The sequence below is a fragment of the Drosophila guanche genome, unplaced genomic scaffold, assembly GCF_900245975.1.
Source record: "Drosophila guanche unplaced genomic scaffold, DGUA_6, whole genome shotgun sequence".
Classification (NCBI taxonomy): domain Eukaryota; kingdom Metazoa; phylum Arthropoda; class Insecta; order Diptera; family Drosophilidae; genus Drosophila; species Drosophila guanche.
The window spans coordinates 1,343,789-1,368,031 of record NW_022995749.1 but is presented as its reverse complement, the minus strand read 5'-3'; the positions used below and the strand labels follow the sequence as shown (position 1 = coordinate 1,368,031).

General features: G+C 44.4%; 2 protein-coding genes and 1 long non-coding RNA gene across 10 annotated transcripts; all 3 read left to right on the top strand.

Annotated features, from left to right (window-relative positions):
- Positions 1–267: 267 nt before the first annotated feature.
- LOC117585796 (AP-1 complex subunit sigma-2) lies at positions 268–4,407 on the top strand. 5 transcript variants are annotated; one of them, XR_004573942.1, is made up of 6 exons: positions 268–403; positions 621–799; positions 858–966; positions 1,034–1,171; positions 1,603–1,809; positions 4,011–4,407. XR_004573942.1 is itself a non-coding variant. In XM_034275499.1 (5 exons), exons 1-5 carry the CDS (start codon positions 401–403, stop codon positions 4,053–4,055), a joined length of 474 nt encoding a protein of 157 aa, XP_034131390.1. In that variant the 5' UTR covers positions 268–400; the 3' UTR covers positions 4,056–4,407. The 5 variants fall into 5 exon arrangements, 4 of the variants coding, with proteins under 4 accessions (XP_034131390.1, XP_034131389.1, XP_034131391.1 ...); XM_034275499.1 differs by lacking the exon at positions 1,603–1,809; XM_034275498.1 differs by lacking the exons at positions 1,603–1,809; positions 4,011–4,407 and adding an exon at positions 2,572–2,977.
- Positions 4,408–8,011: 3,604 nt separating this feature from the next.
- On the top strand, positions 8,012–24,097 carry LOC117585788 (diacylglycerol kinase theta-like). 4 transcript variants are annotated; one of them, XM_034275479.1, is made up of 17 exons: positions 8,012–8,757; positions 15,242–15,321; positions 15,399–15,501; positions 15,737–15,843; positions 15,907–15,991; positions 16,064–16,264; positions 17,057–18,439; positions 18,916–19,266; positions 19,326–19,752; positions 19,820–20,141; positions 20,214–20,443; positions 20,502–20,650; positions 20,706–20,987; positions 21,627–21,912; positions 21,979–22,135; positions 22,200–22,307; positions 23,500–24,097. In XM_034275479.1, exons 1-17 carry the CDS (start codon positions 8,646–8,648, stop codon positions 23,755–23,757), a joined length of 4,641 nt encoding a protein of 1,546 aa, XP_034131370.1. In that variant the 5' UTR covers positions 8,012–8,645; the 3' UTR covers positions 23,758–24,097. The 4 variants fall into 4 exon arrangements, with proteins under 4 accessions (XP_034131370.1, XP_034131372.1, XP_034131373.1 ...); XM_034275481.1 differs by having other exon boundaries at positions 8,014–8,757; positions 20,706–20,885; XM_034275482.1 differs by lacking the exon at positions 17,057–18,439 and having other exon boundaries at positions 8,018–8,757.
- Positions 11,840–12,117, top strand: LOC117585798. The gene is made up of 2 exons (XR_004573943.1): positions 11,840–11,918; positions 11,980–12,117. It is a non-coding gene; the product is annotated as an uncharacterized LOC117585798 (long non-coding RNA).
- Positions 24,098–24,243: the final 146 nt, after the last annotated feature.

Sequence of the window (24,243 nt, the reverse complement as noted above, 5' to 3'; positions counted from 1 at the left end):
TGGTAAATATCGCAAGGACGGACAACTCGTCAGCCACTTGTTAGAGATATTGTAAATAAATAACTGTCATTAAGTAAATATTCTTCAAATAATAACTGAAATTACTAACCTTAAAAACATTTCATATGATATCAGAACAGTTTCTTTATTGCTGAGCTGCCAAAAATAAAATTACAAATATCTCACAGTCTGCAATTGAGGTGGTGGAATACGATACAAATATATGTTAGCTATTTCTGTCCATCTCTGTGATACAATTTGCCGTTCACTATCACACGTTTACAACTTCGCTGCGAATGGCAGCTGCACAATATTTGCTGTGCATGAAAAAAATTTAATTTTTATATTTTAACAAAACGAGGCCGCCAATTATAAACACACAAAGGCCTAGCCCCAAAGAATGGTAAGGTTCACAAAGTTAACTTAGTTCTACAGAGAAAAGTAGGTTTGTCGAGTTCGATTTTGTTTCTGGTGTTGATGTTGGCTCATTTGTACTTAAGTGTGTGTGTGTGTGTCGGCCTGATGACTGTGTCAGTGGGAAAAATTGTGGCTTAAAGATTATGAAAAGTTAATTAGTTTTGTAACAAATCGTTGATAATTGTTCTCCCCTTACGCTGTAGATGCTTTTCATGCTGCTATTCAGTCGGCAGGGCAAGCTACGGCTGCAGAAGTGGTACATGGCGTATCCGGATAAGGTGAAAAAGAAGATCACCCGGGAGCTAGTGACCACGATACTGGCCCGCAAGCCCAAGATGTGCTCGTTTCTGGAGTGGAAGGACTGCAAAATCGTATACAAGAGGTGCGTCCATTGCATTTCTGTCACACGTCTCTGACTGATCCTTTTTACTGTTTTGCAGATATGCCAGCTTGTACTTCTGTTGCGCCATTGAGCAGAACGACAACGAGTTGCTGACCCTAGAGATTATCCATCGCTATGTGGAGTTATTGGATAAGTACTTTGGCAGCGTAAGTGAACCATATCGAGAGCGCTGCCAACGAAGGAAGCATTCAAATTTGATTGGGTTTCTCATAGGTTTGCGAGCTGGACATCATATTCAATTTCGAGAAGGCATACTTCATCCTGGATGAGCTGCTAATTGGCGGCGAGATCCAAGAGACTTCAAAGAAGAATGTACTTAAAGCGATTGCTTCACAGGATCTGCTACAAGAGGTCAGTACACCCGAGACATATGATCTGTAATGCCTAGCGGTTGTGTCGAAGCTGTCTGTATATGCAGATATATACATACATATATATATCTACCTATATATATGACGGATATTGTTAATTGTTTTACATATTTATTCGAATCGCTGGTTTTTAGTTTCGTTAACTTGTTAGTGTTTGTTCCCATCTATCTATATTTATTATGTATGCCTTTATATGCCATTCATTTCCTAAAAGCCTGTTGCAACCCCGAACCGAGTCATTATATTACCCCATAAATGCATATCATGGTTATCTCAATCTACAATCTCTCTATCTATCTTTTTATGTACTATTACTTACTTTTGTTCTTTTGTTTCTCTAATTTGTGCGATCGAAACTAATATCTTTAAACACCTACTGTACACCAAACCAAATCAAACCAACAATCGAAGCAAGAAGAGTTCTTTTACTCACTGCAATAGATCCTAAGATACGATTCTGTTTGTGTGTGTTGTTCATTTTTTGTTTAATAGCCCAATTCAAAATTGACGATATTGTAAAGCACACACACACAAACAAACAAACACACACGTTGTAAACGCCTCGAAAATTGATTGCATGCCACAGCAACTTGCCCTCCGCCGAAAACGAAAAGAATTGTGAGAATATTTCAAGAGTTAATTATACAGTATTGAACTTGCCATACATATTGCTAAACTATTGTACGTAAAACCTAAAATTCCAACGTAGTTCCGTCCACAATTGATTGCCATTTACCCTACCAACCTACCTACCTACCGATAAACGGATTACCGGTAGTCCGGATTGATCCATAGTCAAATTTTGTGTGTTTTGTTAGCCATAAGAATATCATAACTCTAACGTAGTAGTTTGGATTGTTTTGCATGATCTTTGGTAGTTTGATAGTTTGTTTTTCTATACTAACTAGACATACCGACATTCAATAATTCTTGTATACATATAAGCCATATAAGTGTGTAACCATTATACCCTTTCTCTTGTTATTATTAACGCTTTCCCTACCCGCCACTGCATAAATCGATGTAACACCACCACCAACAACCAACCAACAAACCAACAACAATCGCAGGACTTCAATGAGTATCTGAACTAGAAGAGAATCCCATACCATACCATACCCAAAAAAAAAGGTGTAAATCTCTATGTAAAATATACTACGATGTAGAGCACCTGCCCCACAAAACGGTTGTGTAGTGGAGTGTCTAGGTCAGATCAGTCGAGCTGTACATAAATGTTTGCCACGTATGAAACGCTTCTTTCCCCTCTCTGCGCTGTGATGTTTCGTGTTCTCTTGCATCGCCCACTCACCATACGCTCAATCACAAATGTGCCGTGCAAATCGAAAAAAAATAAACATAAACTACTTACCACAATCACAGCACACATCTGATACTACCACTGAAACTACATACATACTATTGCTACTACTATTTCTTCCGTCTACTCTTCTCGTTCTTATTGTTCTCTCTATTCTGTGTACTCCAGGACGAAGCCGTAGAGGGCACTTTAAGAGATATTGGACTCCTCTAGAAAAAGACAAATTCCGTAGAACCCATATAGTTGATATTTACACACACAAACAAACACAACCCGCAATAGCAGCAATCCTCTGCGCACAGGCACATGCACACAGCACTCTTTTGACACTTGCCAACACCTAAAAACTGGTTGCGTGTGTGTGTGTGTGAGTGGGGGCTGTTGTACAGCACTGAATCCTTGAAGCTGACGAAGAGGAAGCAAGGGAGGCTCAAAAAAAATAAAACCCACAGAGAAAAACAAAAGAAAAGTATAAATGATATTTCCATGGCAGAGCATCCATTCAAAACAGCATAAATATTGGCACACGGTTCCTACACATATTTTGTTTAATTATATCAATAAGAATACATATACACACACACACACAACATATGTAGATCCAACAGATAGGGAAAAGTTCATGCAAAACATCTCAAACTCACGTAGAACCATCCCACGGGTTACGATCGATCATTAAACCAAATCCAGCAATTGAATTAATTTTCCTCTTTTACAACTTCTCTTCATGAAAGATCATTCCAAATCAGTCGTCAAAATGGGCAATAATTAAATTTTAGAGAGGGGCTTTATGCAATAATATTTTTACCATAGAAAAACGTAAGCTTTAATGTGGAACATGAAAAATATATAATTGAAAAAAAAAAAACAATCAGCAAAAAAAAGAATAATGTATTAATATTCTTTTAGTGGTATAAACTGAATAAACTATAGTCTATATAAAATATAAATATATATATCTACAATATATGGTATCTGTTTATGTATGTGTGTTGTACGTTTTAGCCAAATTTTCTGTGTTTTGTAAAACGTAAAATAAAAATCAAAAGTATTTTTGAAAAAGATAAAAGTACTCGTACGCCACTATGTCTATTATGATGTATGGATATGGTAAGAACTTAGAGCTGCCGATCCAGAGTCCCTAGCATTATATTAAATATGTATCGTATGTCCTTTTTTTTAGTTTTTCTTATGATTGAATTGATGTTCTTGTTGTTGTGTCTTACACTGACTGCTCTCCGACCTTGACTCTCCACTGTTCTCCACTGTTTTTCTCTCTCTGTCTCTATATATTTAATTCTCTCTGTGTCTAGGCTTAGTGCACCCTTTTGGTGTCCTGTTGTTTTAGTTTTAAACCTTTCTTTTATAGAATATTTATTTTGGGTTAGCCAAAAGTGCCGATGCTTTTATGATTTGTTTTATAAGTATACAGCTCTCTACTTCAGTAAAAACCGAACCAAAGCAAAGCCAAAACTGAAGTAAAGCCTTCTCCCTTTTACAGGATGAGACCCCGCAGAGTTTCTTCGATGATCATGGCCTGGGATAAGATGGCAGGCCCATCAAATTATAACAGTACTTATTTTGCCTTAAAATGTATGCGTGTATATGTATTCAAATCTAACCTTAAAAGTGCATCAGTTTTATTATAGAATACGCTCCATATATGGAGCCCGGCAAATGCAATTTGCAAAAGTCCTCACATCCCCTCAAAAAGCCCCACACACATTCATACTTTTAAAGGATAACTTAGAGAATAAGCAAGGAAAGGCAAAGCGAAACGAAAAGAATAATCGACGGTGTGCTCAACTTTAGAGATATAAGATAAATCTGATGAAAAGACACCCTATGCAAAATATGCAATATCCAATATATATCCCAACGTAACTAATCAAACAAAATTACTGCAACTACTGCATTTTATATTCAATTCCTAAATCTAATAAAAATCGTATCGAGTGTATCGAGTGTTTTGTCCCTTCGCGGCAACCTGGCCACACTTTTGTGGGTGGGATGGGTGGTTGGGGCTGTAAGCCCCCACAAGTTGGCAGCTCCGGCAGCAGCCAACAAATTGTTGATTTCATTTTCACTCGGGAGAGTGTGATGGGGTGTGCTTCTCTCTCTCTCTCTCTCTCTCTCTCAGCACACGAATCGAGCCGGAGAGCCCTGCGGGAGCGTGAGAGACATTTTATATTCAAATGGATTAGGTAGAGGTAATTTCAATCGCAGGTTACATTAGGATTTAGGTAATCATCAAATATTCAAAACTGTTTTAACAAAATTGGTTAAGATATTCAAATTAAGTATGCATATTCAAGTTTTTCCCATATATAATAAGGTTTTAAGCTCAGCATTGGGTACATCTAGGCAGCACCCTTTCATCGTTTTGGGAACATGAATCATCTTCAATGGAGAAAGATATGATTTTCAAACGACATCATAGTTTCAAGTTTAAATCCTCATAGAAATCCAAAACAAAAGCTAAAATAATGGCAACGAATCAACATTAAAATTCCCAATTTGAATCGGGAAAGGGCGCCACTGTGCGCCTTGAATTCCGTCAGTTTGACAGCTTCGGTGATAAGAAATGTGCGAATTATAGACTTATCAGGCGCATGCGCGCTCTTTCATAGTCCGAGCCGAACAAACAGTTTTCCCATTTTTCCTGCATCGCGAGAGGCCACCGCCAGCCAGCCAGCAGTTTCGGTTTACGGGGCACTGCCACACACAGCACAGAATAGCAGCAGCGGCAGCGCACAGGAGAGAAGAAGAAAATTTTCACACACCACACACAAAGCAAAGAAAAATGTACAAGAAAAGAAGGAAACTCTGCTCGAATCGGTGAAAATTTTCCACATACAAATAAAAGAACACCCCCAGTGGTAGTGGCAGTGGCATAAGTGGCAACAACCGTCGATCGCACACAAAATGTAATCCAGCAGCAAAGAAAAAAAAAAGAAAAAGATTCAAGAAACGGGAATAACTGTAACGTGCGGAACGCCTATCGAGAAAACGAAACGAGTGGAAACCCCAGTGGAAAATCTTTGCAGCAGCAGCAAAAATGTGAAAATTAAGAAAATGTGAAAATTGTGTGTGCAAAAAAAATTTTGCAGCTTCAGTGGCGACCGTTGTCTGGCCCCCGAAGTCCCGTGGAAAATATATGGTACATAAAATTCCCGACTCTCCTCTCTTTCGCTCCCGCTCTCCCTCTCACTCTCTCTCACTTGGAGGGGGAGTGTGTGTTGTGTGCTTGTTTGTGTGAAAATTACGTTGTCATATGTGCAAAGTGCGGGAGCATAGGCTAAAAGAAAAAATATTCCAGGCAGTGGTCGCAAAGAGGGAGGGCCCAAGATCTAGCCCTAAAAGTTATATCCGAGTCTTGCCATCGTGTTGCCTGCTTTTAACCTCTTCTTCAAGTGATTAGCCCTGAAAAAATTAAACACATCAAAGACAAGGCCATCCAGAGTGAATGTGTGCGTGTTCGTTTGTGTGTGTGTGTGTGTGTGTGGGGTGTGTGGGGGGGAGTGTGGGGGGGGGGGGGGGGGCAAGGAATAAACCAGGAGCAGCAGGCCGCGCCACCAAAGAAGGAGGAAGAAAAAAATTCTCTATCTATTGCGATTTGCTCATGCGACCCGAAAAGAGCGAAGCGCGCAGCATTGCGCCAAGGAAAGAGAGAGAGCAAGGGTTGGAGAGAGGGAGTACTGTTATGAGAGAGGTGTAGAGGGGGGGATATTTGAATGGGCGCCATGGCCCACAGTGGGTGCGAAGTACTGCCACTGCCGCCTGCTTTTGTCTATAGATACACATACACTCACATAAACATGTACAACCATGATGCGTGTTTGTATAGCTCCTACACACGAGCACACAGCAGCAGCCGCAAGCACCCGAAGTACCTTAAATCTCTCTGCATCTCTTCTTTCGGATCTTCTCAGAAGAAAAGGCCAGCATCAATAATTTCTTCCTTGACATTAGCTGCTGTTTCAGCAGATCGGCAGATAAAACAAAGCTTGCAAAAAAATGTGAATTATCCTTTGGCAAAATGAACAGAAAGTTTGGGAAGATATTTATCCAATGTGTTTTTGCTCTCACAATCACAGCATATTTTGAACCACAGAGCAGGAGAGAGTGGCTCAGAAAAAAAGCAAGTTTTGAATGTGGAATGCTCCTCACCTTGTAGAAATACACTTTGTCCTTAAACTTGAGCACCGAGGACCCGCTACTGTGCCTCTGTGGTGGATTTTGGGGTGGAGGTGAGTTCCATTGTGCGCATGACGCGCTCCTTGAGAACCCAGCAGCAGCAGCTAAGACATGGACACGGACTTGCTTGCCACTTGGATATGGACACATTCCACGTCGTCAGGCTGCTGGCATTAGTAGATATATTGTAAGAGCATCTCGAAAGTCTCTTTGGGGGGCTATCCGCTTAGCCTGTCGGTTAATGTCATCGAGTTTGAATTTCAAGTGCCATTAACGTTCTTCTCGTCTATTATTAGGCGCTGGATGATATAATATTTGACTGGTTTGTCCTTGGGGCAGAGCGATTCCTTCCCCTTCGCAAGCGGGCAGTGGGTGTGTGGCGGGTGGTTGTAGGAGTGGTGCTGCTCGCAGTGGGAAAACGTGTTGCATACTTGAGGGCGCAAGCCACTGAGAAAAAGAAAAACGTTGGTGAACAACAAAAAAACCGAAACGCAAAAAAACAAAAGTGCACTGGATCTATCTCTTTCGCTCTTGCAGTATGTTGCTATCTCTCTCTCATTGTATAGGGACAGGCTGTTGATATCATATTTTTGACACTTCTATTATTATATGGACGGTCTACTGCTTTTTTTATGGTGCTTGGAATAACGGGAACTTTCGGCCGAAAACTCACCACGCATGACGCGCGACGCACTCTCTGCGACTCTCTACCTCTCCCTCTCTTGTGCAGTGCTCTCCCACAGCAACACCTCCTTTCGCACTCACTCGCTCTCTTTGTCTTCTCCTAGCTTTTGCTCCGCTCTCTCTCGCTCTCTTTCTCTGTCCCTCCCGCTTGTGTGGATTTTATTATCTGGAAACGGTTTTTTCTGTTAAAGGGGGGTACGGTGGAATGGCGCCCACGTAGCAGCACAGCAGCAAGGCAGTCAGCAAAAAAGAGGAATCAGAAGAGCTAGCTGAAGCAATAAGAGAACAATCGCAAAGGAGAGGAGTCCGAAGGAAAACACCGTTTCGCTGCTGCTGCATTCAGTCGAAAATGTGACAAAAAGTGAAAGAAATATAAGTGTGCCTTGCCTCGCGTATGAAAAAAAGTGAAATTTAAACAAACGTAAACAAGAAATAATAGTGCATTTTTATATTTTTCTTCAGTGCATAAATCTTTGGCAGAAATTGTAAATAACCAAAAACCAAAACCACACCAAAACAGAATAGCAAATAAAACCAACCCGAATACATATAGGAAATGCCATTAAACCACATAAATATTATACACTCTGACATGCTTATAAAATATGTATATAAATATATAGCCTTCTAAACGCAACAAAATTAACATAAAATCAAAAACAACAACCACAAAAAATAAAAACAAAACAAAAGAAAATCGAATTTCCGGCTAGCAGATGTCTGGATAAAGGAAACGCCACCTGGAGGACCAATGGATGAAAATGCAGCCGTCGTCGTCGTCACTTTTGTCGTCGTCGTCGTTGTCCTCCATTTGTCAGAGCTTTTGTCGTCAGCAGCAGCAACAGCAGCAGCAGCATTCAAAGCAGGCAGAGCAGCAGCAGCAGCAATCCCGGAGAAGCAGAAGAGCAGATCAGGTGGAGAAACGGGATCTGCTAGCCTTCACCTACGTGCTGATTCCTGCGACAGCGCTGCCTCAGCTGGCGTTGTTTGCCAGCAGCAGACGCTCAGCAGAAGCTGCAGTGGCCGCCTAAGTTGCGCCGGCATCCTTTAGAGGGCGCCAGACAACACAACTGTTATATACACCGAAGAAAGAGAAGAAGCAGCCACAAAAAAAAAGAGGAGAAAGCAGCCGCAGAAGAAACACAAAACAATAGATATAGAAAGAAAAGTTGCGAAGCCACATCCGAAACTTAAGGAAAGATAGAGGAGAGGAGGCACCGAATTGAGCAGCCGCAGCGGTATTTCGACAAACAAAATGGCGGATGGTGGGCATTCATTCGTGAAGAAGACATTTCATAAGCCAACTTACTGTCATCACTGCTCGGATCTGCTCTGGGGCCTCATCCAGCAGGGCTACATATGCGAGGGTGAGTATTCAAATTAAGAATTCTGATATTTTCAGCTTAAGGAGGGCGACAACTTTCTATAAAGAATGCTTCCGATGGGAAATAGTTTTCAACGTGTTCTTAGAAAGATTTCATAATTCATAAAGGGTAGGATAGGATTATGGCATATGAAAGGTAGAATCTATTACTGTAGTAACACATAAATACAGAGGAGGAACTGGTTGCTAGTCAGAGTATCGAGCGTCATCGGATGTCATGCAGCAGCACTCCTCGGTTGGCTTACGATTCTTTTTCATATTTTTCCATCTTAAAGGGAAAGTTTCTTCTTTGATTGAGAAATAGATACTAGATACTTATACTGTTCCTTCTTGCTTTTGCCTCAAATGATAGTCTCGATAAGGGTTTCAGGAAAGTGATATTTCATTTGGAAAAGAGGAGAGTTAAATTGCTTTTTACACTAAAAATAAGTTGCTTAAACTCTTGAAAGACGCACGTGCACCATCGATCAATAACCATAGATAAGTTGTAATTAACGATCAATAAACACAACCAAAAAGCGAGAAATCATCATCATCGGCGGAGGAGCTTCTTCGGTGAGAAACGGCAGATGTAAAAATACATTTCGTCTAGTTTTGAAAATAATTTTTAAATTGCCATAAACTTGGAAATGTAAATGCGGATGGGCAGATGGATGGTACGATGGTGACAAGAGGGGGGTGCTGTTGCAAAAACAAAGCCTTTCGGTCTGTAAAGCAATCAACGTCATTGGGGCGGTTGGTCATCTTTCGAGAGAGGGAATGGGAATACCGACAAAACTTCAGGGGAGCTTCTAGCATCTAGCATCAGAATCAGCAGTGGAATATCTACGTTCAATATATCTACAATAAAGAGGCTGGCAGTCAGGCAGGCAGCATCATCGGTCTATTTGTGGCAGAGAAGTGTGCGCTTTTGAACTTTTCCAAATTGTGCGGCTGTTGGCCGTGTCGTGCCATGACGTGAGCACAGAGCCTCAACGACGTCATAGACAGCTTCGACTCTCCGTATACAATATACATACATACATATAAATATACAAATGTATGTGAAAATACTCGGTATATATTGATGTACCATTGCCATGGAAATCGCTATGAAACCGAACAGAGAACAGAGTATCGAACGAACTGGACGTGGAGGCCAATCAGTGGATTATTTGACTCTCCCAATTGGAAGCGTGTTGGGTGCCTCGCCTTGCCTCACACTGAAAATTGTGCCCCGGTTACCCTGCCTCCCCACCCCTTTCTATTTTCATTTCGTTTATTTTTGCAGGCGATTTGTGTTGCTGCTATTATTATAATTATCGCGATTTGCGAATCGCGCTTCTCATTTTATGTGGCAGCGTGTTAATGTTTATAGTTTCAGCGAGCGCGCGCCCCATCTTCATCTCAATGCTTTTGCCCCTTGACCAAACAGTGTACACTGTACATATACCACTCAATTAGCTGCCATTTGCCACAAGTCAGACACGACCCGACCCCGTTTAGCTGCTAACAATTTACTAAACAGATCCCCAAACTTGTTAATGGAAGCTTCAATATTGGTAGATTTTTTACTCGAAGCTGAAGAATATGCAATGATAAAACATATCTTTTATTTTACACTCATCCTTCAAAAAAACAGGACATGGAAGACCTGTTTATCAGCTACACTATCTTGTTTAATAAAACAAGACTAAAGGGCATTCTCTGTTCACTGTTCAAGATATAAATCCAGAAGATCACACTCTTCTACTTATAGAAACATTTCTTCATATAACTGGAACATCAATTCTGTGAACTTAGGGAATAATGCTTCCATTTATGATACTGCAGAATTAGTTTGTGTATTCAAATGCAAATAAAGAGTTATCTACACTTAGCATTGCATGAAGGAAGTTCCCCATAGAAATGATAGATATTTGTGAGCTAAATTCGTGTTGCATACCGCTGGGGGCGTCTCTCTGGTGACCGGGAAATCATCATCACGCATACGTAGCGTTGTACGAATGTAAATGAAAATTGGAATTGGAAGTGGAAGTGGAAGTGGAGCAGACACGGAGGGGCTGGTATGGAGGAGGATAATTGAGTTACACATTTAATTGGACAAAACGAAACGTCAAGAGCCCCACCGGCAGCAGCAACCCGAATCCGAAGCTACAACTCACTGTGGTCCAGGACCGACCAGGACGACGACGAGACTTAGGGCACGGATCCGGGCTCGGACCCAGGCAGAGGCTCACGCGAAAGTAGGTCAAATGTGCACAGATAGAGATGCACACGAACACACACACACATACAGATGCAGTAGGAGCCGCAGGCAACATTTCAATTGGTTTTCCAGGAGAGGCGGCCTCTCAGTGAAGCAACAGCAGCAGGTGCGCACCGAAATCCAATTGTGGATGCATGTGGGCTGCGGACTAGTTGCAAGCCGGCTAGGGTCCCACCGCCTCACCACTGCCACCCCCAACCGCTTCGAATGCCCCTGAACCAACACACGACCCCCCACCAACCAACCTCCCCACCTCCCACAGCGAGAGAGTGCTGCCACCGATAGCAGCGAAGGGCTAAAAGTGCGTCATCAATGGCCGCCATGGCAAATGACGGCGACAGTGGAACCAAAAACCAAACGGGCGGTCGTGCCTGAGGTTGAGGTTGAATGAGGAGGGGAATGGAGGTTGGGGCAGTGCGGCTGGGGTTGGACGGGGGGTTTTGCCTTGTTAATTGCCTCGTTCTCGACGCTGTTCATTCATAACCCAACTGAATGGAAAACCGAGAGCATGAAACTGAAGGAAACTTATAGATTCGAAGCAAATATACACTATCGATGGATTTTTATAGAGATATGTCCGTAGGAAAGGTTCACATATTCTTCAGGAGAGGGATAAGAAGAAAGTAAGGAGTTCTATTGTTGAGGGGAGTACTTTGGTGTACATACATACAAGCATAAAAGATTCATGGGATCTCAAAAAATATCCTTTACTGTATCGCTTCGAATACTTTCGGAATCTACCTAATTCTTCTGTAAACAATTCTCAATTTTTCTTTGACATTTAGAAAGAGCATATTATCTAAATGATCGGATTTTTCGGGGTAATGTCGGCCGTCAGTTTGGCTGGCACTTCGACAGCGAACAGCAGAAGATGGACGGCAGGAAGAGGGCGAGAGGTAGATGCATAAATGGAAGGGGTTGCGAGGCAGTAGATGGATAAATGGGGAAAGGTAAGAGGCAGAACGACTGGGAAAGGAAAAGCACTGCTGACGGTGCAAGCGACCGACAACCGACTAGCACTCGAGAGTCTGAAGAGTTTAACTGGCAGCGTAGGTGAGCCTGGCCTGGCCTGGTCCTGCCTCCCGAACAAAAGAGGAAAAAAAAACCAAATTCCCATTGTATGTCAGTCAAGCAGTGTCAAGCATAGAAAGTGGAAAGCAGTACCAAGCATTGCTAGAGGAGAGCAGTGCAGTGTGAAGCAGTGGATAGATGGTAGGATAGGATGCTAACGGTATCAACGTCATGTCACGTCACGCTGCATCCTTTCCCAGTGGGACCGTACAGAGAACAGTGCATGTGTGTGGGCTGAAGTGCTGTAAAGCGCTGGCTCATTTATAATTAGACCTACAATTTGCATATACATATGTACATAAATATGTATGTATGTATACAAAACTATTTATGTACATAAATACATACATACATTTATACATATCTTTACATAGATATCTTTTTGTGTTGCTATTTCGAGGGGGGTCTAAAAATAAACCGCAATTTGCATGCTGTAGCATAAGCAACAGGAGCAGCGTCACAAATTGCATTTTGATGTTCTCGTCGGATTTATGTACATACTGTGTGTATGTATGTACATATGTATGAACATACTTACATTCATATGAACCATTTGTGCTGCAATCTGTGGGATGATGAATGCTTCAATCAAAAGGGGAATTCAGATTCAAACGAAATTGAGTTTGGTTGTCATGGAAGTTGCAGCAGCAGCAGCACTAAGTGTGGGCGTCGGAGTGGGACAAATAGAGCCATGTATGCTCTCCGTCATGCGTCACCTCATCTACATATGTATGTACATTTATGTATGTACGCACGTACATGTATGTATATGTATGTATGCTTATGAACATCTATTTTTAAGTTCAGGAAGAGAGTTGTTTCTGCTGCTGATTCTGCTTCTTCCACAATTGAATTGTATAACTCTCCCTCCAGTTGGGGCGAATACTCGTACATATACATATCCATTTTAATTGTTCTTCTTCTTCATGGACTACGCATGTCAACTTGTGCGTATATTCAATTGTCCCTAACCTCCAAAAACTCCCTCTCCTTGTGGCTGCGGCCTCTTCATCTCCGCCACTCTCTCCCATCTCCTAGCATGTGTGTGTGTGCCTTAAATTTGGCTTTGTGCTGCCTCTAGTACTTCTTCTTGTTATTCTGCTTTCCCTTTTGTTATTTCTTGGCTTTATTGCCTCAAGAAAAACGAAACAAAAGAAAGGAAAGGAAACTGTAAAAGTAAAAGTGTGTTGAGTTTCCACAGACAGAAATTTCCCCACAGACGCACGCACGCACCAACAACAACAGCAACAACAACACGGGAATACAAAAGGCAAAGAAAACCATTTCGAAAATTTCCCCATGCGTTGGCGTCGCTGCTTCTCGACTCTCTTCCTCTCTGCGTATTTGTCTGCTTATTCTTATCTACAAGAGAGTGACAAAGAAAGAGAGAGAGCGTGTGAGCCAGAGAAAGAGAGAGAGAGAGAGAGCGAGAGAAAGTGAGTGAGAGAAGTACACACCAATTTTTTGGTATACATAATGCAAGTGTATGCAACAGAGAGAAATGAAGGGAATGATGGGCAAACGAGTATAAGAAGCACCGTTAGGTTTTGACCCCCACAGGGGCGTGTATACGCGGAGGCAGAATTGACTCAGCTGTTGCTTTTGCAAGGGAGTCCGCCAGTGGCAGTACCCATGCCACTTTTTAGAGAGCACCCAGCACTTTATGCACATGCAACTCAAAACAAGACAATAAAGCACAGCTTCAACGGGCGAACTTTTTTTTAGTTCTGTTCCGTTCCATATTTCTACTTACATTAAATGATATAGTCATCTAATACTGAGTTGTGTGAATGCAAACAAAAAACTACCTAGTTTTTATCTTTCCTGAATGCAGTGTAAAAAATTGTCCAGCAAATATGTAGCTTTCAAAACTTAAGGACCTACTAGACGGGTCCATCTCTCTTTTCCAAAACTCCATACCATGTCCGCAATTGTATAATAATGTTTGCCAAAAGCTCAAGCAAACATGAGCAAACCCAAGAGAGAGAGAGAGAGGACACACTATCAACTTACAGTTTCACATAGTTCGTTTGTTTTTTTTTTCCTTTTGCATGCAACTGCATTGAGTCCATGGCGCGCGTCACGTTTGTCCTCCGTCGTGCACTGCTTGCTTTATTTGTATGTATGTACATAAGTACATACATACATATGTACAAAAACTAAAAGTTGGCTGGCATCGGCGGCATTCATGAGTTCAGTTGTGACGTCAGAGATGCGCCTCAGGTCAGCGGCCTAGTTTTCTGCTTCTTCCTCCTCGCCCGCCCCCCCAGCTGGTGCTGCACACAAAGATAATTATGCAGTTACATATATACATACACACTCACACTACCCTTGCATATTTATCCTCCGCACAACTTTTACGCAATGCTAAAAATAGAACTGTGATATCTATGTTCAGCTAGTTGGCAACCAAAAAAAAACATTTGTATATGTGTATGTGTGTACATGCATCAGTGTTATGTTTTTCCTAGATTTGGTTTTGCTTTTATTGTTTTTGATCTTCTGTGCTTCGCTTGCCATCAAGTGCATGGTCCGCAGAGGAAGAGAGAGACATTTTAAGACCTGCCTAAACTGGACAACACCTTCAGTGCAGATTCTTTTAGATTCAGGTTATTAACCACCCATAAGTTGCGTGCGAATTAGTCGCTACCTCGTTTCGCCAGTACCCAAATGAGAGCAAGTGTCGGAATCCAAGTGAGAGGAGAACTTTTTTGGCTGCAGTTCTCTCACTCTTACCTTACTTTTGCTTTTGCTTCGGTGGTTGGCCGTGCACTGGCATTCCTTTGTGGGCCTATGGGCTCTAGGCCAGTGGTGTGGCATGTGGGTGCTTGGGAAACTTCAATGAATGTGTCTTTGTCCATGAACTCAGGGCAACGGCAACTACTCGCATGAATGGGACACACAGTGCAGGCTGATGGCAATGACGCGGTGACTTTGCGGTTGCTGTTTTGCGGGACTAAGGAACTTGTTTAGGAATTTTAAATACCAATTTAGTCCGGCGCATAAAAGGAAGAAGAGATAGGTCTGTTTTTTGTATGTTCTTGCTTTAGGTCTGTTCTATTTAGGTAAACGTGAACCGTTCTGATTGCCGTGAAATGAAGAAACTTCCACTGACATGACTTTCATTCTCTCTCTTTTTCGCTTGCAGTTTGCAACTTTATCATACACGAACGATGTGTCACGAATGTGGTAACACCCTGTTCCGGCATCGCTCCATGCATTATAAAGGTACGTACATCCAACACACTTTACTTGCCACTCAGATAATATAACTGTGTCGACTGTCATCGTGTCATTGCCTACAGAATCCCGTTGCCCATTGTTGGTCCGAGCCAACGCATCACAAGAGGAAATTCTGCACAGTTTGCCGTAAGCGATTGGATGAAACGCCAGCGGTGCATTGTCTAGGTAAGTGACAGTCACCGCCCAAACCCCACCATCAGTGTCAAGCATCATGTCAGTCTCTATATTGAAGGATGATCCATTGTTGAAAGGCGATCAATACGAGCAATGTTTGTGAAACAAGAAATGTTACAGTTTCTTTATTAAATTCTCGAATGTTCGCTACATGAATGTATCCGTTTGCTTATGGGAATGTCTTGCCTCTGAAACCAACCTAATCTTATGAGTTGTTTCTTCACAGTTTGCGAATATTTCGCGCATATTGAGTGCCAAGATTTTGCCGTGCCCGATTGCACAGAGAATGCCACCTATGTGCCCGGCAAGGAGCTGCTTAATGTGAAGCATCAAGTGAGTATAAATATATTCGAGCCCGCCCCCATCGATCGTACAATGTTTCATCCTCCACAACAGCACCATTGGCGAGAGGGCAATCTTCCATCAACGTCCAAATGCGCATACTGCAAGAAGACCTGCTGGTCCTCGGAATGTCTCACTGGTGAGTGGATCAGTACCACTACGATTATTCGATACTGATTAATGATTGTATTTAAATGTTCTTTTCGCTCAGGCTATCGCTGCGAGTGGTGTGGCATGACCACCCATGCCGGATGTCGCATGTACCTGCCAACCGAATGTAATTTTGGTATTCTACAACCTATCTACTTACCTCCGCATTCAGTCTCGATACCACGCACCGAGGTGCCCATCGAGGCGATCATCGGCGTTCAGGTCAAGTCGAAAACGACGCTCGTGCGCGACTATTCGTGTCGTAAGTATCATCCGAAATATGGTGGGGATTCATTCTGTGAATATTTGCTGAATTTTAGAATTGATTTGATCGTGCTGGTAATCAGAAAAAGGTTTCCCATTTTCAGACAAACTTTCTTCATCTGTTAATACACAATAAATGGCTGCAAGATGAGACCATTTTCTGATTACCTTCACATCGAAAAGTTCTGAAATTGAGCAAATGTTTTTTATGGGGACATACCACAAGATCTACAAGATCTTCCACTCACCCACTACAAAACCCACAAGCAGCAGCTCTCGATGTTGTGTTCACACTCAGAACTCAGAATCTCACATCGCCTCCCTCAAGCTCATCCACGCCCTCATCTCTCAGATCATCTGCAGAAACAGAATCCACCCTCTCTATAAAAAAAAAGGAACAAATCAAAAATCATTTAAACTCCACCAATAGATTCTGTTAGGTTTTTGTTTCCTTTGATTTGTTTTTACTTTTTTGATTTTTGATTTATTTGTTTGTTCTTTTTTTTTCTTTCTCTCTCTCTCCTCTCTCTCTTGCGTTAATGTCTCTCTTTTCGGTTGAATAATGTGAATATGTGTGTGTGGGTGCGTCTGGCAGCCAGTCCGGATCTGAGTGCTGGTTCGGGACCGGGTTCTGGAACGGTGCCAGGCGTGGTATGCCTCAGAGAGCTGCTCGAGCTCCATCGGCAGCGTCTTGAGCAATCGAAACAACATTTTCTCCTTTCATCACCGCCCACGCCCACATCCTGCGGCTCCATCTCGCTCTGCCACTCGCCCACACCCTCACTGACAGTGGGAGAGACGAGCACCGAGCTGGAACCGGACCAGGAGCGCCACGACGACCAAGAGGAGGATGAAGACGACGACTACGTTGGCACGGAGGCGGACAGCGCCCTGCAGCTGACGACTTCCACCTCGAACGTTCTTGGACCGCTGCAAAAGTCGCCGTCGACCAACTCATCGCTGCATCTGCTCTACACGAGCATCTTCAGGAAGCTGGGACACGGCAGAAGACGCCGGAAGCGCGGCGGTGGGATATCTCAGAGCGAGGAAGACGATGAGGAGGAGGAGGAGGACGAAGACGAGGTGGATGGCGGTGTCTGTGATATAAGCGGTGGCGACATCAGCGACGACTACGACCACTGTGACGTGGCCCTGCGTCGGCGTGAAAGAGCCGCACGCCGGCAGCCGCGAGAAGTCAGCGAGACGGACTACCACGGCGACGCAGAAATGGAGACGGCGCCCCGGGAGAGCTGCTACGAGACCTCGGACACCGGCGGCGATCTGACGAACACGGATGAGCTCGACTCCAGCATGAATCTGATCAGCAACCTTAGCTATAATAGTAGTAATAGTAACACCTCCCATGCCTCAAGAGCTGCCCACCCACCTACAGCTGCTGCTGCTGCCACAGGCACCGCAGCTGCCACTGCCACTGCCACTGCCATCGCCACTGCGACTGCTACTGCGAGTGGTAAAAATCCAAATCCAAAGACTGGGGCCGCTCCGGCGGCCAAGCCCAAGCCCAAGACCATACTCAGTGTCTCGAAGTACAAGCACAAGGTGGCCGGAAAGGGCGGATCCCTGAGTTCGCCCAACTCCAGCGACTGCTCCTCGGCCTCACCCTCAGCGATGGCGAGCGGCTCCCTCACCCACACACTGCTCCAGCTCTCGCCCGTGGGACGGAGCAAGTCCTTCCAGGAGCCAGGCGTCAGTGTGTCCCGCTACAAGAAGTACGGACGCGGTCTGTTCCGACGGCGATCCAAGCGATCGCCGAAGAACACGGCTGGCAGTGGAGTGGCGGGTGCAGGCGGCGGTGTGAAGAGCAACTACAGCCTGGACAGACTGTCGCAAAACATAGAGATAACCATCCAGGACGAGGATGGTAACTACCGGCCATATGACGACAACTACCACATGCTGGCGCGCCGCACTGCTGGCCACGATGCCACCGACGTGGATGATGACGTGTGCTTCGATGATCTCTACCTGGACGATCGGCCCGGCGGACAGAGCGACGATCTAGCGGCCTTTGCCGGCGACATCAGCGATGGCGGTGCCAGCAGTCGATCGCGTGCCAGCGATGCCAGCGATGGCCATGTCCTGGGGCGACTCCTGCGGCATGTGCGGGGCCTCTCCGTCGGCTGGCGCAAGCCGCGCTATCAAAAGCGCAGAGGTGAACCCAGCTCTCACTTTCTCTCACTTTCTTTCTGTCTGTGCCTCTGTTTGTCTCTGTCCCTGGTGACAGGTGCCGGAGATCCGCTCGAGTTTCGTTTTGCAGTCTTGGTTCCGTTCTCTAGTTTTGTGCTAACAAAAAAATAAATGTTTTGGTTTTGGTTTTTGTTACTTCTTTCATTTTGAGCCAAGCCAATCACTAACCCACTCGAGCCATTCGAATCACTAACCATCTAACAATTCAAAACCATTCGAATCACTAACCATCTAACCATCGTTTGCACCATCTACATTCGCATTTGCATTCGCATCACCCACTAACCCCCTAACACTTGCACGAAATGTCTCTAACACGAGGATCATTCAAGCGAATTGATTCGCTTTTGTTTGCTACTAAAGTCAATGCCCATCCTCCAGCTCTACAGTGACTAAAGCTCTCTCTCTCTCTCTCTCTCTCTCCTCTGATCGATCGAATAGCACGCAGCATATCCGAGGAGTTCAGCAGCGGCGATACGCCCCGCTTCAAGGATGAAGAGTCCGCCAGCAAAACCGAATCGGGCCATGGACCCAGCAGTGGTGGTGGCGAAAGAGGAGGCGGTGGCGCCAGTGGCAGTGGTGGTGGAGGCGGAGGAGGAGGCTCCAGCACTGCTGGCGGATCTGCGGCACCGTCGGGTGGTGGCGGTGGTGGTGGTGCCGGTGGCGGTGGCGGTGGCTCCGGTCATTATAGTAGGCCCGATTCCGCTAGCCACAAGTCGGATGCCAAGTCCGATGCCAAAATGGAAAGAGACCGCGAGAAGAAGGAAAAGGAGCGCGAGGAGAAGGATATAGGTAAGAGCTAAAGCCGCAGGGAACCACAAGGACTCATGTTAATGCCATTCCTTTCACAGAGATGATCAAGGTATTCGATGGCAACAACTCATTCCGCCGACAACAGTACCGCGTGATCATTGTGCAGCGAACGTATACGCTGGAGCAGCTGCTGACCACCGCACTGCGGGCCTTCCACATCACTCGCGATCCGCAGGCCTTCTATCTGACCGATCTGTATGCACCCGCTGGCATGGAGGACACCCCAATGCTGGACCCAACCCCAGTGCTCAGTCTGGTGCACTTGGAAGGCAAGCGACCGGCGATATATCTTCGGTTTCACGACAGGGAGAAGGGCCATGTTCGCGTGTATCCTGGGAAGCTGCAGTGTGCCATGGAGGATCCGTATGTCAGTGTGCCTGTGGATAATAACACAGTCATCAAGGATTTGATACGCGATGCTCTGGACAAGTTCGGGCTGCAGGATAACCAGATACAGGATTACAGGTGCGGGAATCTATTCCCACTATTCCAATACATCCCTTGAATACCCATTTGCTGTGCATTTTTTTAGATGCTCGGAGGTGCTGCTCGATCGTGGCGTGACCGAACGCATCCTCTCGTGGAACGAGAGACCTTGGGATATTACGAAGCAGCTGGGCAAGGACTCCATACGCCAAATGGAGCTGATGCGCTTCTACATGCAGCACAAGCAGGATCCCCATGGACCCAACATTGCCCTCTTTGTGGGCAATCTGCCCACAGGACTCTCGCAGCGCAACTACGAGCAGATCCTCAACAAGTACGTCACCGATGAGAATAAGTTCATCAGCATTGGACCCATCTACTACGAGTACGGCTCTGTGGTCCTGACCTTTGAGGATGCCCAGAAGGCGGTAGGTCCCGGCATACCCATGGATGCCCAACAGATATCCCTCTAAAGGATTTCGCTTTCTGTTTTAATTCAGGTTCGAGCCTTCTATAATCTCCGCGAGACGATCATCGAGGACAAGAAGCTGCTGGTGCTGCTCTTGCCGAACATTGAGCCCAGCATGGTGCCTTCCGATGTGCGACCGCTGCTGGTCTTTGTCAACGTCAAGTCTGGTGGCTGCCAGGGCCTGGAGCTGATCTCCAGCTTCAGGAAATTGCTGAATCCCTATCAGGTCTTCGATTTGGATAATGGAGGTCCTCTGCCAGGGTAGGTCCAGCTCAAAGCCATTCGCCACAGATTTGTAATTTGCTTCTCCGCCTTTCAGTCTGTATGTTTTCCGCCAGATAACGAACTACAAGATTCTGGTTTGTGGCGGTGACGGCACCATCGGATGGGTGCTGCAGTGTCTGGACAATGTTGGCCAGGACTCGGAATGCTCTAGCCCACCGTGCGCCATTGTTCCACTCGGAACGGGTAAGAAAACTCTAATTTGGATGTTATTTTCTCAACATTCAACTCAATCGTTTAGGCAATGATTTGGCTCGGGTCCTGTGCTGGGGCTCTGGCTATACCGGCGGCGAAGATCCGCTGAATTTGCTGCGGGATGTGATCGAGGCCGAGGAGATACGGCTGGATCGCTGGACCGTGGTCTTCCATCCGGAGGATAAGCCCGAAGAGCCGGCCATGAAGGCGCCGTCCCAAACAACCGGTAAGAAGAAGAAGGCACACCAAGCACATCTATCGCAATCGCAATCGCAACAAACCAATCAGCATCATCAATTACCGGCTCTGACATCGAGTGATATATCAGGTCATTTGGTGCTTACAAAACAATCCGTTCGTTCGTTCGTTGTTTAATCTACAAAACTACAATCTACCAATATACCCCAGAAAACTTCACCCCAATCCAAACCAATCCACCAACCACATTGATGTCTATAGTGTCTTAATCCAAAACCTACTGATCAAACCCATCTAAAACCCAAAATAACAAACCATTCCCAGCGTACATCTGTGCTTTGATCCTTCCTACATCAGACATTCCGGCTGTAAAATACATCCGTATATTGTAGCCTGCAAAATCACGCTCCACCCTCCACCATCGAAAACCCTCCCATCTTTCAGATAGATGTTTGGTATCTGATGATGATAAATGCTGTTTAGTTTCGATGTGTAGAGACGATCTGCATGCCCAATACACTAGCTCTCCCGCCCTCTCTGCTCTCTTATTCCCCCGAAAGGTAAAGTATTTCGTAGACAGCGTCAAGACTTTCCAAGAGGATCAAGGATATGTTGGGTAATTTGTACAATCTCCCCACCCCACACATTTATGGATATATCCATCTCTATGTTGTGTCTATTGTACGTTCGGTGTCATGTGTGTCTAGTCGGAGAACTTTTCCCTTTTGGCCCCAGAATTAAACGCTTCCTCTCGATCCCCATCATACAGGTGGGGCCCAGAACGAGGACAACTCACAGATCTTTGTGATGAACAACTACTTTGGCATTGGGATCGATGCCGATCTGTGCCTGGACTTCCACAATGCTCGAGAGGAGAATCCGAATCAATTCAACTCGCGGCTCCGCAACAAGGGCTACTACGTCAAGATGGGCCTCCGGAAGATTGTCGGACGCAAGGCGGTCAAGGATCTGCACAAGGAGCTGCGCCTTGAGGTCGATGGCAAGATTGTGGAACTGCCGCCAGTTGATGGCATCATCATTTTGAATATATTAAGGTGCGTCGTTCAATCATTTTCGTCTGTAATCTTTATCTTTAATCGTTTCTCTGTTTTGCTGTTTAGCTGGGGCAGCGGCGCTAATCCCTGGGGTCCCGACAAGGATGATCAGTTCTCCACACCTAACCACTACGATGGAATGCTGGAGGTGGTGGGCGTCACTGGCGTTGTCCATTTGGGCCAAATCCAGTCGGGCATTCGCACGGCCATGCGCATAGCACAGGTTCGTTGGGACTCTACATATTTATACAGGGATCTATTCTATACCTATGTTCCCTGTCGTTTAGGGTGGCCACATTAAAATACATCTGAACACGGACATGCCCGTTCAGGTTGATGGCGAGCCCTGGATCCAGAGTCCCGGCGATGTTGTGGTTCTCAAGTCGGCTCTCAAGGTATTTATCCTTGTTCTCCTTGTTCTGCCTTGCATGTCCTCCAGCCTTTGTTCCTTTGTTCCAAAATTCTATGGCATGCCCGCTTCTTACAGTTTACCACATTTTCTGTTGTGTACATAAACGTACTCGAACATACTTACATATATATTCTTTGATTCATACAAACGATACTCAGATCAGAGCCATGAGCGACTTCGTACTCGTTCGTTCCACTGCCACACATTTTTATGTTGCCCCTTCACACACAATTTCTCTGCATTTGATTGTTACACCCTTTAGTACAAGAAAAACACAATCTAAGAGCATAAGTGACAGTTGAAATTAGAGACTATATATTACATACAGGTATAGCTTAAGAAAATATAGGAAATTATGATGTTAAAGCCTCCCACAATTGAAGTCCGATATGAAAATTATTTAAAATTATATACAAAATGACAATTGGTTGGTTTCATCTGGACTTGCCACTGGAAATGATTAAATTTAAACATTTTATAGTTATTTTAGGTAATTCATGATTTTTATCCATTTAAATTAATTTTTTTGTTTGCCCAAAATGAAGTCAGTAGATGGCTCAGAATTAATAAATATTCCGCAATCAATTGCCCTGACTGAAATGATAACCGATTAAGCTGAAAGCTGTACGTTTTTTTAACAGATTTCCTTTGCTAACAATAGAATCGACCGATTGAACTTTGAATAATTAAATATTGATTAATTGACAGTGCTGAAGTATTTTAGAAAGATCAAACCAAGCCGATTGTCATTTAGGTTTAGAAGTACTTTGTTCTGTGTGTGTGTTCGAATTGCGTGTTCCTGTATGTTTCCATATGTAATTTGTCCAATTGGTCCCGCCCGATCTTTGTTGTAATTAAATAGAGCACATCCATGCCACTGCCCTGCCCCACCCAACCCAACCCTTAATCACAAAGCCCAAAAAGTAAAAAAAAATCAATGTAAAATATAGCCACATAACCGAGCAACGTTTTTTGTGCATCTTTAATTTATTGGATTGATTGTTAAAGACTAAAGACGAAGAGCTAAAGCTGAAACTAATAATATTCGAGAAAAGAAAAAAAATCCAAATCTATGTAGAATTCTCTCTGTTAAATGTGTGTGCGTATGTGTGCGTGTGTGTGCGTATGTGTATGTTGGTTTTGACCCATGTGTGTGTTTTATATGCTACATTCAGGCCACCATGCTGAAGAAAACGAAGAGTAAGCGCCGCCTCACGGAGCCGCATATCTCGCCAGCGGTCCTGAGTCTCTCTGTGGCACAGTCGCAGGCACAACAGCAGCAGCAGCAGCAGCAGCAACAGCAGCAGCAACTACAATTGCAACAGCAGCAGCAGCAATCGCAGCAGCAGCAGCAACAGCTGCCAGAGAACGGCGATAAGGAGGCGGCGGGGGCATCATCAATGGTGCTGCCCCCTAGCTTTGGCAGCACCTAGAGCTTACCCTCCGCCTATGCCTCGGGCCTGAGATATTGGTTTTCCTGTTTTTTCCCATAGTCAAAGTAATGAAACGAAACGCAACAGTAAACTTAATTCACACACAAAAACGAGTAGCAGGGAAACAGAGGCGTGGCGTGGCGTTCCATATCCACATCCATAGCACAGCGAGCATCGTCTTGTAATCATATTAAAGCTTAAAACAACAAGAGCAAACTCCAATTGCGAAAGCAAACTTAAACTTAATCTTCCATTCAAGGAGAATCAACAGTAACGTATATCATTAAACGAGAAACGAAAACAAAAACAAAAACCAAAGTAAAGACACAAGTAAACAAAATATATAAATATGTACACCCAAAAAGGTTGAAGCTAACACATAGCGAAGGGATTGTAAATAATCAATTGGTGCCAAGATTTGAGAAGCCAGAAAAACATAGAGAGCGAGAGAGAGAATCCCCCTTGAGTGGCTGTCGTCAAAGCTCT